This window comes from Aphis gossypii, unplaced genomic scaffold (assembly GCF_020184175.1).
Source record: "Aphis gossypii isolate Hap1 unplaced genomic scaffold, ASM2018417v2 Contig01025, whole genome shotgun sequence".
Lineage (NCBI taxonomy): Eukaryota > Metazoa > Arthropoda > Insecta > Hemiptera > Aphididae > Aphis > Aphis gossypii.
In genome coordinates this window covers 5,408-19,501 of record NW_026083415.1, presented here as the reverse complement: position 1 = coordinate 19,501, position 14,094 = coordinate 5,408, and the positions used below count along the sequence as shown (strand labels likewise).

Below are 14,094 nucleotides of genomic sequence, written 5' to 3'. Positions count from 1 at the left end.
AAATAATTATAAACAGATAATGGTACAGAATTTTATAATAATCAATTTCAACAGTTAATGAAATAAAATAAAATTAGACATTATAGTACGTATAGCGTTATCAAGTGTTCAATTGGAGAACGTGCTATACAAACTCTAAAAAATAATATATACAAACATTTTACTGCAACAGGTACATGGAATTGGTATAACAAAATATCAAAAATTATTTATAATTATAATCATACAAAACATAGATCAATTAAATGTACACCATATGAAGCTAGAATAAATACAAGTAAAATCAAATCAAATATACAAACAAATAAAACATTATATAAACCAAAATTTAAAATTAATAATAAAGTAAGAATATCAAAATATAAGCATATATTAAGTAAAGGATATACACCGAATTAGACAACAGAAATTTTCACAGTTTCAAAAGTTTTACATACAGAACCAATAACTTATCAGCTAAAGGATGGATCAAACTATATAATTCTAGGTGGTTTTTATGAGCAAGAAATTAAATTGACCGATTTTCTGAACACATTTCTAATTGAACGTATTATAAAAAAAGTTAAAGATAAAATGCTTGTTAAATGGATGGGTTTTGATTCCAGTCATAATTCATGGATATTATCGAAATATATTATTAAATAATTTTTTTTTTATATATTTTACCTTTTTATAAAAAATAAAAAAAAAAACAGTATTAAAATAAATTATTTTAGTTATTCATAAAATGTTTTCCTTTCACTTTGAACGACACCTACTGATGATAATAATTTAAATTTAGAAATAATTATTATCACTAGATAGCGTGGAAAAAACACTTAATATCGATTCTCTTAAACATAGTGAATATTAGAATAATTATTTTTTTAATATATAATGTTCGTATGCTAGTGAATTAATCCCATCGTTTGTTATAAAACGTTTATCATCGTTACCACCTTAGTACAAGCTTATTCATTGTTTTAGAATGAACAACATGTTTATTCGATTGAATAAAATTCATGTTTCTACAAGTTTGTTTATTATCAAGAGAGATATGGTTTATGTACGCATTTTATACTTCTATATAATTTTTAAAATACATATTATGTTGATTAGTTACATATTTTTTCACACCTTTATCTTTTTTAACCTCATCGTTGTTTTCAGTCTTGTAAGCATATAATTTCGGTCTTAATGAAACAAATTCTTTTAAAATTTTTCCTCCCATTTCATATTTAAAATAACCAGGTTGATTTTTATGATTTTCGCTAAAACAATAGTGATCTTTTGGATAGTTTGATGTATCAAAATACGGAAATAAATCATATCTAATATTATCAAAAAAATTAAATGTTCGAATATTATATATCAGAGAATCTGTATCCGAGTACAATAATCGTATTTTATTATTATATTTATTTTTCATTACATTATAATGAAAATCATACATAAATGTTTTCGAGACATCTAAAATTGCAGACCCTACATAAATTGCTTTATCTAATTTGATAGTTTCCTTATGTTGGTGAATAGCCATAAGATTTTCAGATTATATAGTTCTATCTTTAAAAGTGTTTTTCATCATCAATTTATTTGCTTGTTTATCTGATGAAACTAGTTTTAAAGAAACTCTAGTTCGAACATTCTCCATACATTTACCAAAAACGCTATTAATTAATAACTTCCAAAAATCTTTTTCAAATCTATTTTTAGCTTCTCTCCTCATTCTCGTACATAGTTCGATATATGAGGCCATCCATTTACTCTGTGAAAATTTGATTGCTCGATGAATTTTTACTAATTTAAGACCATTAGCAATTGCTTGTTTTAAATTTTTATAGTGTAATATATATTTTTTTTTTTTTGATGATAAAGTAGTTAATAATTTTTTAACTTTTGAATTTGGAGGACATTCGTTTAAAGGTAAAAACGGGAAATCATTATGTTTTTCATGTAAATATTCAGGATAATCAATATCAACTTCTAATATATATCCGACTTTTGAATCATCAGGAATTTTAGTAACACCTATGTTCAAGTCATCAACCCATTCGAAATCTTTGAAAGGTAGCTCAGTTAACATCGATTTTCCATATAAATTTACACAATCAAGATATGTAATCCATGAAATTGATTTATTAGGATTATAGTTCAAACCTTTAATGTTTGGTATGTTTGCTTTAGCATATCTTTTAACTGATTGACAGATACCCCCTCTGATTGAGGATTCAAAATATAAAAGTATGTTATAATCAGTCAATTTTTCTAATTTAACCTTAGTATATTTAAGCATACAATCGAAAGCAAATCCTGGAGCAGTCATATAATGAGCAGGATCTAGACTAAGAGTAGATAATCATAAATCTCTATAATTTTCGAACACATCTTTTAGTATGGTGACATCAGTTTTCAAATAAAGATCACTATACTCACCCAAAGTTTTAATATTAAATACTTTCCAAATTTTTTTAGCATGAGAATAATCATTATTATTAATTTCTTCATTTTTTAAAGAGTTATAAAATGCAGATTTTAAAGGTAATCGAGTTTCGTTTAATTTACTCCAACTATCAATATACTCATAAGGGAAAACCCTTTTCGTGTGACTAAATCAAATGTTTTATTAGAAAATAATTTTAAAGTTTCTTTAAACCTTGATTTATCTTCAAGTAAATTTTTTGCAAGCTCGCTTAATGAGGAGGCCATAAAACGGAATGTATCAACGAATTTTATACTAAATCTCGGAGCAACCTCTTTACTAAAAGATATATATTTTTCTACAGAATTTGGAATAACATGTATATTCTTATCATCAAAACCAAGTTCTCGAATTATAAAGTGGCTATCGTATGATAAGTTATGAAAAAAAATTGGAACAAATGATGGGTTGGTTATTTCAAAATAACATTTAAAACAAATCCATTGTCTATATTTACTAGTAATATGACAGTGATCTCTAACTTTATATAATTCATTTTCTTCAAAAAGTAATAAACATATTTTACAAACCTTTGCTATTTGAAATTCTTTTTCCTCCTTTTCAGTCAACGTAATCATTGGTACATTAATTTGATAAATATCATTTTTTTTTTTTTTTGAAATATCAATCATATTTTCCATTAACTTTTTTACCGCATCAATACCTCTATAAATGATTATGTTTGTTGAAATTTTAAACTGTCGCATTAACTTTTCTGAGATAATATTATAGTCAACTTTTACATAAAATGCATAACTCACAATTTCATGTAAATCTGTGATATAAGTTTTACTAGTTTCAGTGAATTCATTTATCTGTTTAGGTTTTAAAATACATTCAAAGTCAGCATAAATAACAAATGGTATTCTAGAAGTTTTTTTATAACTTTTGAAAAATATGAATTTATTTTCTTTTCCTTCATCAAACATTATCGGTCTTCCTAATTCATTCTTACTACACATTTTTTTATGTCCAGTTAATCCTGTTTCACCCCAAAGTTTACTTTTACATGGTTTATTTCCAAAAGTTGTAAAACACCTCTTGCAAATAATTGATTTAGAACAATTTTTAGTTTTCTGACTTCTAATGAATCTTGAAAAATCTTTAATATAACAATAATGCGATGTTTTATGATTATTGATAAAAAATAGATCAAAATGATTTTTTTCTTCTTTATTATTTATAAATAGAGGGAAAATAGTACCTTTATTATTTAAACTATAAACATTAACTGAAACATTATTTAAACGTTCAAATTTTTTAATTTGATTTATTGGTGTTGGAAAATCAATACATTTAAAATCTAACCCACTCTTTTTTTCAAGAAAATCAAAATATTTTTGGTTAAATCGTGATTTATTAGAACGCTTATCATATTTGGTTAGTATAGAATATTTAAAACAGTATTTATCTTTATTTTTAACGTTTATAATAGGCTTTTTTTCTCGTATAAATTTAGGTAAATCTAAATATGCACCTCCTTTTAATGGATTTACTAAATTGATTCTCAACTGTAACCCATCTATTGAAACAAGTGTCCATCCTGAACCTTTAGCAATAAATTCAGATTCTTCAGCTAATATTTTATCAAACTTTGTGTTTAACAAACTATCGAAATCGGATGAATTACATGCTAAAACATTCGAAGTTTTAAAAGCCACATCTTGTTTATCATGTGTTATAGGACGTGTGTAAGTAGCGTCAACGTGTAAATTAAATTTGATCGACGTTTTAATAGGTACACGATTGTTTTAACTTTAAAATTTACCCATGTGAAATATAGTTAAAAAATAATTTGTAATCTATATAATTTTCACAGTTCTTAATTATGAAAGTTTTTGAACCTTTTCTAAATCTTTCTATTTCAATAAGTCCACTTCCAATCGTGTTCATACGCTGTTTTTTTGTTATTATATTTATGTTCATAGTGAGACTGAAATAATAAAAAACACATAATATTTATATATAAATGTATGTTTTTTGTTTTACATTTTTAAAAAAATAATAATTATAGCATTCTTAATAAACAATGAGTACTTAGTTTTTTAAAAAAAATTCATTTTAGATTCAAACAAAAAGATTCTGTTAATAAATTTAGATCTTCCAATAATGTACAATAATCGCTATGCAGATGATAAGCTAACGTGTGTTTTCGAAATCTAACATAATCATACAAATCATAATATTTATTAACAAGTAATATTTCATTTCTCAAATTTATTATATTTTCTTTTAAGATTTTTATTTTTTTTACATCTTGTAAAAGTGTTTAAGCTAAGTATTTTTCATATCTTAATATTTTAATTTTTCTTTTGATTAAAATTATGACTTTTCTTTGTTCATGTTTACTTTGTTCTTCCTTCTCATCATTATCATCGATTTCTTCATCCAATCAATGAATTTCAATTAAGATATGGTTAAGTATTAGTAAATCCATTTTCTAAAAATAAAAACATTTTTTTTATGTTTTGGAAAAGCTATTGTGAACAAACTAATACTTCTATACAAGTAGGTGTATAAAAAAGAAAAAATAGAAAATAGATTAAAGAAATAATAATAATTAAACTAGCTTTAATTAGGTTAAAAAAAAAAATTAGATTTATTTAAACAAATTTATTTATTAAATCTTCTAGTTGATTATTCAAAATTAAAGAACGATAACGTAAACGTCTAAAATGTTTCTTTTTTCATTTCTTAACTTGTCTATTTCAATTAGGTTTATTATTTTTTGTTTATATAAACCACGAATCTTTTTATTTAAAACTCTTATATCTATTTTTTTTCTTTCTTCATCTTGATCAACACTTTTATCGTTTTCTAAAACTTTCAATTCTAATTCTTCTATCAACGATTGGATATATATGATTTGAGGAGATTCCATTTAAAAAAAAAAAAAAAATCTGAAATTATAGGTAAATATTTCGATGGTTAAAAGGCCAATTGTCGTAACCCTCACTTTGGTCGAAAATGGGATTATAACGAAATATTTAATTTCATATAATTTTCTTATGTTTAACCAATTGTCGTAACCCACCATACTGTTTAACTATTATATTTTTAAGATTTATAATTTATTTTAACGTCGTAACCCATAATGATAAATAGTGACAAATGCTGTAAGCCACATAAAAATATTATAGTATAAAAACGTAAGCCTCAAGACTTTTTTCTTCATAATGCCACATTGTTGTAACCCACATGCTGAAATCTAAAATGTTCATGAAAATAATAATATTATATTATTCCGAATGTGTTCGTATATGACATAGGTACACCAATAACTTATTACTAACATGACATATTGAATAATTAAACAAAACAATGCTTTATTATAAATTATAATATTTATAAAGACTTAATTTTTACGTTTAGAAATAAATAAAATAAAATTCGCTTCTTGAATGACAATAAAAAAAATAAAAATTAGGTATAACAACTTGTTTTCATTTTTAAGAAAATTAAAATTAGTTTCCCAAATGACAAGAAAAAAAAATACATAAAAACTATTAAACCAGGTTGGTATCATCTTCATCGTCTGTTTCTGCCAGTGCATCTCTAACTGTACTTTTCCTCGACATAGATAAATATTCCTGGTGGTACCTTGGTGGAATCGCATTTGTTTCACAAAGTTTTACTAGATCTTTATATTTTGCTTCAGATATTGGTAGTTTTGAGTTATACGCATGCATCAACACACCAATTTCATTTCTTTTTCTTTTTGTTCTTTTTGCTGTAACATTTATAATTTCAAACTCAGCGTCCAACTCGTAACCAAATGATATTTTCACATCTCTCGATTTTGAAAAATATACTTTTTTTATTTCACTGAATTTTTTTCCATTTTTTAAAACTATTTTAGGAAAGATTGCATGTTGTAATACTTAGAAGTCCATAAAGTCATTATGACTCATTGTATATACATCGTACGGTTTTGGATTCATTCTTGCATTTACCATAATTGTCGGCCATTCTGAAGGTGCCCAAACAATTTTATTTTTTAAATTTGATTCTATGGTAGCATGCACTGAATCAACAGGCATGTAAGTATGACCCGGCTGCAAAAATGTAATAGTTATTTCCTGGATATTCTTAGACTTATTTAAAATGAACCAAAATATTGCCGATAATGTTTGATGATTTTTATTTTGTCCAGGACAGGAGTCGCAATATAATGATACTTTTTTAATTTCTGCTCTCTCGTCTACAATTGTCAAATATTTTACTATTACCGAACAAATCTTATTAGCTCCACGTTGACCATTTTCTTCTCCCCAAATGAAGCAGTACCCATTTTTTGTACCACTTTCGTAAAATGACTCGTTGTAGATGGAATATTTTCTTGAATAGTATAATAACATACTATTTCCGTGAGGCGTATTGAGAACTTTTTGTAGATCGAAACTGGTGCATAGAAATGAATGATCATATTTGCTTTTTTTTTGATCTTCTAGATGTATATTTTTAGAACTTTCAGCATCTTTTAAATGTTTTTGAAACTTCAATTTTTCTTCTTCAGTTTTATTTTCATCTGGAATATTTTTCATTTTTTCACAAGTTACACATTTATCTTTTTTAGGTGTATGTATGCCAATGTTAAACTTTGTATTGAAAATATTTCTAAACACTTGTTCTTTCACATACTCTATTTTTTTCTGTTCACATTGTGCTTTATAAATTCTAAATATGTTTTTTAAATTTTTCATTTCTGGTAACAAATATTTACGGGTAGAACTTGCTCTGCAGTAGTGTGAAGGAACAGCAGGCAAATTTTTGATGAAGTTATCAACGTTTTCAAGATTTTCGGGAGTAGTTTTATTCTTTGGTGGATGATTTCCTCGACCTTCTGTTTTGGACTGGTTTAATGTCTTGTTACGATTTTCTTCAGTGTATGTCAAAATTCTTTGTGTTATATTTAATGTGCTAATCAAAAATTGTTGGCAAACTTTGGTGAACTCTCCGTCAATTGGTAAGTAATACGATTTAGAGCATGTTCTTCTACTTATATCATTTTCAGTGTATTTTCTTTTTTTTTCATGAGTCACTACACACGACACTAAAAAATCTTTTTGTTGAGAAGAAGGTAAAGCATAAAAGTTATCAAAAATGTCTTTCCTAAATGTATCATTAATTGCACCACATTTATTCTGACATTTCATTTCTGAACATGGATTTGGTAATAATATTTTTTCATCAATTAATTTACCTTTTCTAGTTTTATAAGATTTTCCACTTACTCTGTTTATCGCATTTAATTTTCTTTTATTCCCAATTCTTTTTTTTCTCTTTCCACTTTCACCAACAAGCTGATCTTCTGTTTCATAGAACAAATTATTATGTATACTACCTTCAATGTGTACACTTGGCTGATCAGTGGAATCTTCATTAACGTTTAGTTGAAGTACATTTTGACACTTTTTTCCATCATCTGATTGAGTTATATTCATTTCATAACATTCGTTATCGTCAAATTGTTTGAGTAATTCATCCACGTCATTCATTATAATATTTTCAGCACTTTCAAATATTATATTATCATCGACAGTAGTAGCCGTTACAATATTTTCAATCTCACATTTTGGTTCTTCCGTGTCCTGCTCTGGAGCAACTGATTCCGTTTCAAATAAAATCGGCAGTGAATCTAACCATTTTTCAACTTTTTCTCTATTGTTTGAAATAGTTTTGTCATTTTCACCATCACTTTTTACTTGTGCCATTATTTTCCATCCTCGGCGTATTCTCTAACATATTATTAATAAAAATTATAAACCTAATATTGAATATAAATTCAGAGCTTGACTTAATAAAATTGTTTAAACTAATAAATATTTGCTATCAAAAAGTTTTATAAAATAATATCTTTACTTACGTGTGCCATTATAAGATTTGAATTTGAATTAAAACTTCAATACTGCACGTTTACGTCCGCATTAATTTTAAATGTCGTGCCGCTACAACTGCTGCATAATTACTAATCACAATCAAATCACAGCAAGTAATAAACACAGTATAAAATATGACAAGAAAACCGAAACCCGTTGTTATTGGTTGATCTAATATTATTATTGTTATTAATATAATTAATAGTAATACGCATATTATTTAATACTCGTGTGGCAATATTGTAAATTGTTTTATACATATTGTTATATTAATATATTAAACAATTCTTGTCACTTGTACATTAGTATTTGTGTAAAGGTTCGTCGAATGAACGGTTTTCCCGTACAACGTTATCGACGGGCGATTGACCATTATAATATTGTATTATATTTTATATTTATATTTATATTTTATGGATAATATTAATTAGTGTACGTCGGGGCTACGACCGATTCCCGGTCGTCTCATTATGTTAGTTGGTTGCATGACGTCGGTGAATAAACGTTTCTTTTTCGTAAAACTGTGACTTACTCCTTTTTTTTTTCCCACACCACACACATCAGACCCAGGTTTTACTATATTACAACACCCGTATCAAAATAATATTATTTTTAAATTTAAATTATCTTTATCCACTAGCTTATCATCTAAAAATAGATATCGTAAATAATATTAATTGATCTAAATTTAAATAACTAAGTATTATGAACTGTAACCAAAAAGTACCAATGTCAAATGCAGTAACCCTAATATGCCAATAGTAATATTATTTAATTAATAACGCTATTATAAATATTATGTGGTCAAATGCTGTAACCCTCGACAAGGTCATATATAAAACTAAAATAACCATACAAATAACTATTATAAACTTTCAATTCTTAAAAAAACTGATTCTCGGGTATCTCAATAAAAATAAATAGTTAACTAGTAAGATCAAAAATGATTATTTAAGTAAATAAAATGTTTAAAGTGTCTCTTGTAAAATTATGGATTTGTGGGTTACGACAGTTGGCCTTTTAACCATCGATTTATTCGTTTATTTTTTTATTTTAAATATAAAAAAGGTAATGTAAAAACTATATCTCATTTACACCACATCTAAAAAAAAAAAATGTATTTTTTTTTAATAATTTGGGGAAAATGTAAACTGGGCCCATGATTACCTTTTTTGTTGTAAACTCGACTCCAACAATTTTAGGTGATAAATTAGGTAGAATGTAAACTCGGTTCGGAAATTTCAGATAATAAAAATATCCGTTGTAATCTCGGCCCGATAATATTTAGCGATAAAATGTTAGTAAGCACGACATAATTTAACCAGCAACTAATAAATAACGTATCTACACGTATCTAACCAATGTTAAAATATATTTAAACATTGATACAAATAATTTCATTTTTGTGTTGGACTTTTGAAACGACGTTTCAGTCGTATAGTCGTATCAGTAGTGTTTTTAATCGTAACGATGGCACGCATAGTTGAATCCCAACGTGGACAACCACTTTTAGTTTTAGAACATTTTAAATATTCTAAAGTAACTCGTCCGTTAGCTTCAGGGGAAATTAAATGGCGATGTATAAACCTCAAATGTACAGCTTTTTTTAAAACATTTGGAATAAATAATGATATTACGGGGAAAAATGATGATCATTTGCATGAACCTATCAGCGACCAAGTACTTCAACGACAATGTGTTACCACTGAGGCCAAACGTAAAGCAACTGAGGATATCTGTACTAGGCCAAATAAAATCTTTTGTAGTGCTGTAAACAATGTACCTGACGCGCAAGATCTGCAAGTAACTGATATTCGGTATGTTAAGAGGAATATGTACAACGCTAGAAGAAAATCAATGCCTGCACTACCAAAATCGATCGACGAAGTACACGAGGTATTAGAAAGTATGGAAATAGTAACAAATAGAAATACAAATTTTTTATTAATTAATGATAGACTAGAAAAAATTATTATTTTTAGCTGTGATACAAATTTAAAAACGCTTTGCACATCAAAATATATATATATTGACGGAACGTTCTCATACTGTACTAAGTTTTTTAAACAAATGTTTACAATACATGGTCATTACCATGGCTAAATAACATGGTATGACAGCAACTGCTTACTGCGCATGATGACTACGTCATCCGGTCTCGGTAAAAAGGCGCGAAATCAAATATTGTATTTTCCATTTTTCCATTACTCTACATTATGAATTATAATCACTATAAATATGCAGCAGTAATAATAATAGTATAATATATTTATAGAAAATGTTCAACTCAATACAATATATTATTATAATACAATAAGAATTTCCGCTAAATAGTATTTCAAATTGTGGGACCGGCTGACGTCATTTTTCAAGTGATAACAATGAATGCGCGTAACAACTGATATCGTCAGAGTTGCTGTCATACCATGTTATTTAGCCATGGTCATTACATAACACTTGTTTTTTGTTTATTAACTGGAAAAACTACAAATACATATATTTCATGTTTAAAACACGTCGTTGAAAAATGTAGCGTTATTAATTGTGATTTTAAACCAATTGCCGTTAACAGCAGAGGCGTCATTTTAATTTTTTTTTGGTACGCATAAATATTGAGCTGGCCACTATTTGTTATTTTCTTGCCATATTTGACATTATTAATATTATAATAGTATAATAATAATTATTAACATAATTAAAATAAAGTAAAATTATATAATACAAACAGTAAGCAGTACAAAAGCTATAAACGTCTAAATTTAATACAAATTAAAAATTCAACAGCCAAATTTAAACAAAAACAATAAACAATTTACAATATAAAGCAATACAATAGATATGCACAGAATAAATCATACAATGGTTGTTTTGTGATTATAAAAACGTGATCAGTCAATCAATTATAAACTATCATAATAATTGATATTTACATATTAATTTATTATTTTCATATAATTTTTATTTGTTTTGTGGTGTGGCCCAGCGGGCTATGTGCATGTGCCTTGCGGGCCAAAAATTACAATTTAGAATTTTAGGTACGCAAATGTATACCTTGCGTACCGCAAATAACGCCCCTGGTTATCAGTGACTTTGAAAAAGCTATTCATCACGCTTGTAACTTTATTTGGCCAAACATTAAAATATATGGATGCCGATTCCACATAACACAAGCTTGGTATAGAAATATACAACAAAATAGATTTATACATTATTATTTATACATTTTTACTACAATTTTTGACTTATATTTATATACTAATTTTTTACATTTACAAATACATTTATACATTTTTTTACATTTATATAACGAATTTTATACTATACATAATCATATGAAATGAAAATAATTTTTAGAGGATAATGAGAATCGCCTCCTCGTGGTGTCCTCTGGGTAATGCTAAATGGTTCTCAAAAATATTATAAGAAAATTAAGTCGGGCCGAGTTTACACCTAAATTATTTTTACCTGAAAAAAACCCGGGCCGAGTTTACAATCGCCCATAATTTGTACCACTTTTCAAGTTTATAATTCACACCAAATAAAATTTTAAAAAGGGGCATTATCTAATCTGTACCTACTAAAATTATAACTTGTAACATTGTTCACCTTATTAAAATTATAACTATAATAAAATGTATTTATATATATATATAAGTAAAAACTATGTACATCAAAATAAGTAAATTTTTGTTTAGCAATAATTCATAAAACATATAAAATCAATCATCCTTTAATTATAAATAAATGTATAAGTAAAACAAACTCTATATATTATATTAAATAAGTAAATTCTTGTTAAGTATATTATACTATTTTTTAAAAAAATAAAACATAATTTATAACTATTTATAACAACTAAACTCAGTAAGAAACGAGAAAAAGCTAGTAACTATTTTTGTTTATATATATACCACAGAATATATTCCGTGTATATACCGCACATTTAATACAACTAAGCTGATAATAATAAAATAATAATAACTATAATTAAGTGTATAAGACGTAACAACAAAAAATATTGTTTACGATGTATTTGTGTTTATGTGGTTTGGAAAAAAACTATTAAAATATTTATGTATTTTTTTTTTTTTTAAATGTGAAGATATAAAATTATACATATTATTATTATTATAAATGACATACTTTTAAATGTTGTACTACACACTAATCTTTTCGTAGGTACTATTCAAAATGTCTAGTACTATACTCAATTTTAGGGCTGGTACAAATTACATATTTCATTTCGTTTTCTGACGTGGTGTAAAAAAAAAATACTAAAATTAATTTATTTATGTAACGCAAATACATGTTATATTTTTGATACAAATTACATATGTATTTAAATGAACCTATTTGTGGTGTAAATTATACAAAATACCATTTCCTAAACCATTATTAAATGGAATCATTTTTATAGTGGAAAATTATAATAGTCAACCGATTCAAATAATAAAACTTAAATTCTACATGATAATAGTAAATATTTAATTTAAAGCTAGTTAATAGTATTAAAGTAAAAGTATTAATAAGTACTTACATTTCTGTTAGCGTGGAGGTGCTTGAAAAAAATATACTGGCTTCTAGTGTTTCTACTGAACTAGCTGTATTCATGATGGACCTTATGATTTTTTATAGTCTAAACTCGCCACCTCTTAAAAGCGAATACAGTACATTGTATTAGATTCTATTTTTTCGATTATGAGAGGAACGTACCTTGTTAAATTTCATATAACCTTTCAAATCTGTCATTGAAATGTAGAAGTCAATTACATTCTATTAGATTCAAATCACATTTGTAATGCAAAAAATATGAAAATGTCTTAACGAATTTCATAAAATCTTACAAATCTACCATTGTAATGTAGAAGTCAATTACATTCTATTAGATTCAAATTTCAAATCACACTTGTAATGCAAAAATATGAAAATGACTTAACGAATTTCATAAAACCTTTCAAATTTATATCGTATTAGATATAAATCTGTCATTGTAATGTAGAAATTAATTACATTCTACTGGGAACAAATCACACTTACAATGCGGAAATTAAATAGATTCTATTTTTTCGATTATGAGAGGAACGTACCTTGACAAATTTCATAATATTGAAATATTTTTTCACATTGTATTAGATTCTATTTTTTCAATTATGAGAGGAACGTGCCTTGCCAAATTGCATATACCCTTTCAAATCTGCCATTGTAATGTAGAAGTCAATAACATTCTTTTAGATACAAATCACACTTGTTATTACATTCTATTTTTTCGATTATGAAAAGACGTACCTAGGTCAAATGTTACAAAACCTTTCAAATTTTATTCTAGTTAGTGTTTTAGCTGAACTGATTATTTTAGACTTAAGAGGAGGAGTAGAAGTGGTTACATATATAAGAGACTCATCGATACAGTATATTCAGTATACTTCAACAGATTTTACAATCTAGACTTTTTTTAATAAAATTAATTTAATTTTTTAAATAAAAAAAAATGTCCTGCTACTCATTTAAAAGCGATGACGAGGAGTCGGTTGTATTGTCCGAAGTAAGTAAAAAACATTTTTTTTTTTTTTTATTACAATGTATATATATACCTATATATAATTATTTTAATTAAAAAACATTTTTTTTTTAAAAAAAATTATTAAATATCTTATAAAAAATTGTTTTTGTAAACCGTCATCAGCTTATCGTCTATTTTAATTATAGGATAATATTGCAACAACATCTCAAAAAAAAGGTACATCGAAAAGGTTA

The 14,094-nt window shown here is 26.0% G+C and overlaps 1 protein-coding gene across 1 annotated transcript; it reads right to left on the bottom strand.

Annotated features, from left to right (window-relative positions):
* Positions 1 to 241: 241 nt before the first annotated feature.
* Positions 242 to 4,372, bottom strand: LOC126555715 (uncharacterized; the record flags this gene model as incomplete). The annotated part of the gene is given in 4 exon segments (XM_050210603.1): positions 242 to 262; positions 1,877 to 2,198; positions 3,389 to 4,209; positions 4,211 to 4,372. Coding segments are annotated over 4 exon segments (1,326 nt in total), but the record flags the coding sequence as incomplete, so codon positions are not given.
* Positions 4,373 to 14,094: the final 9,722 nt, after the last annotated feature.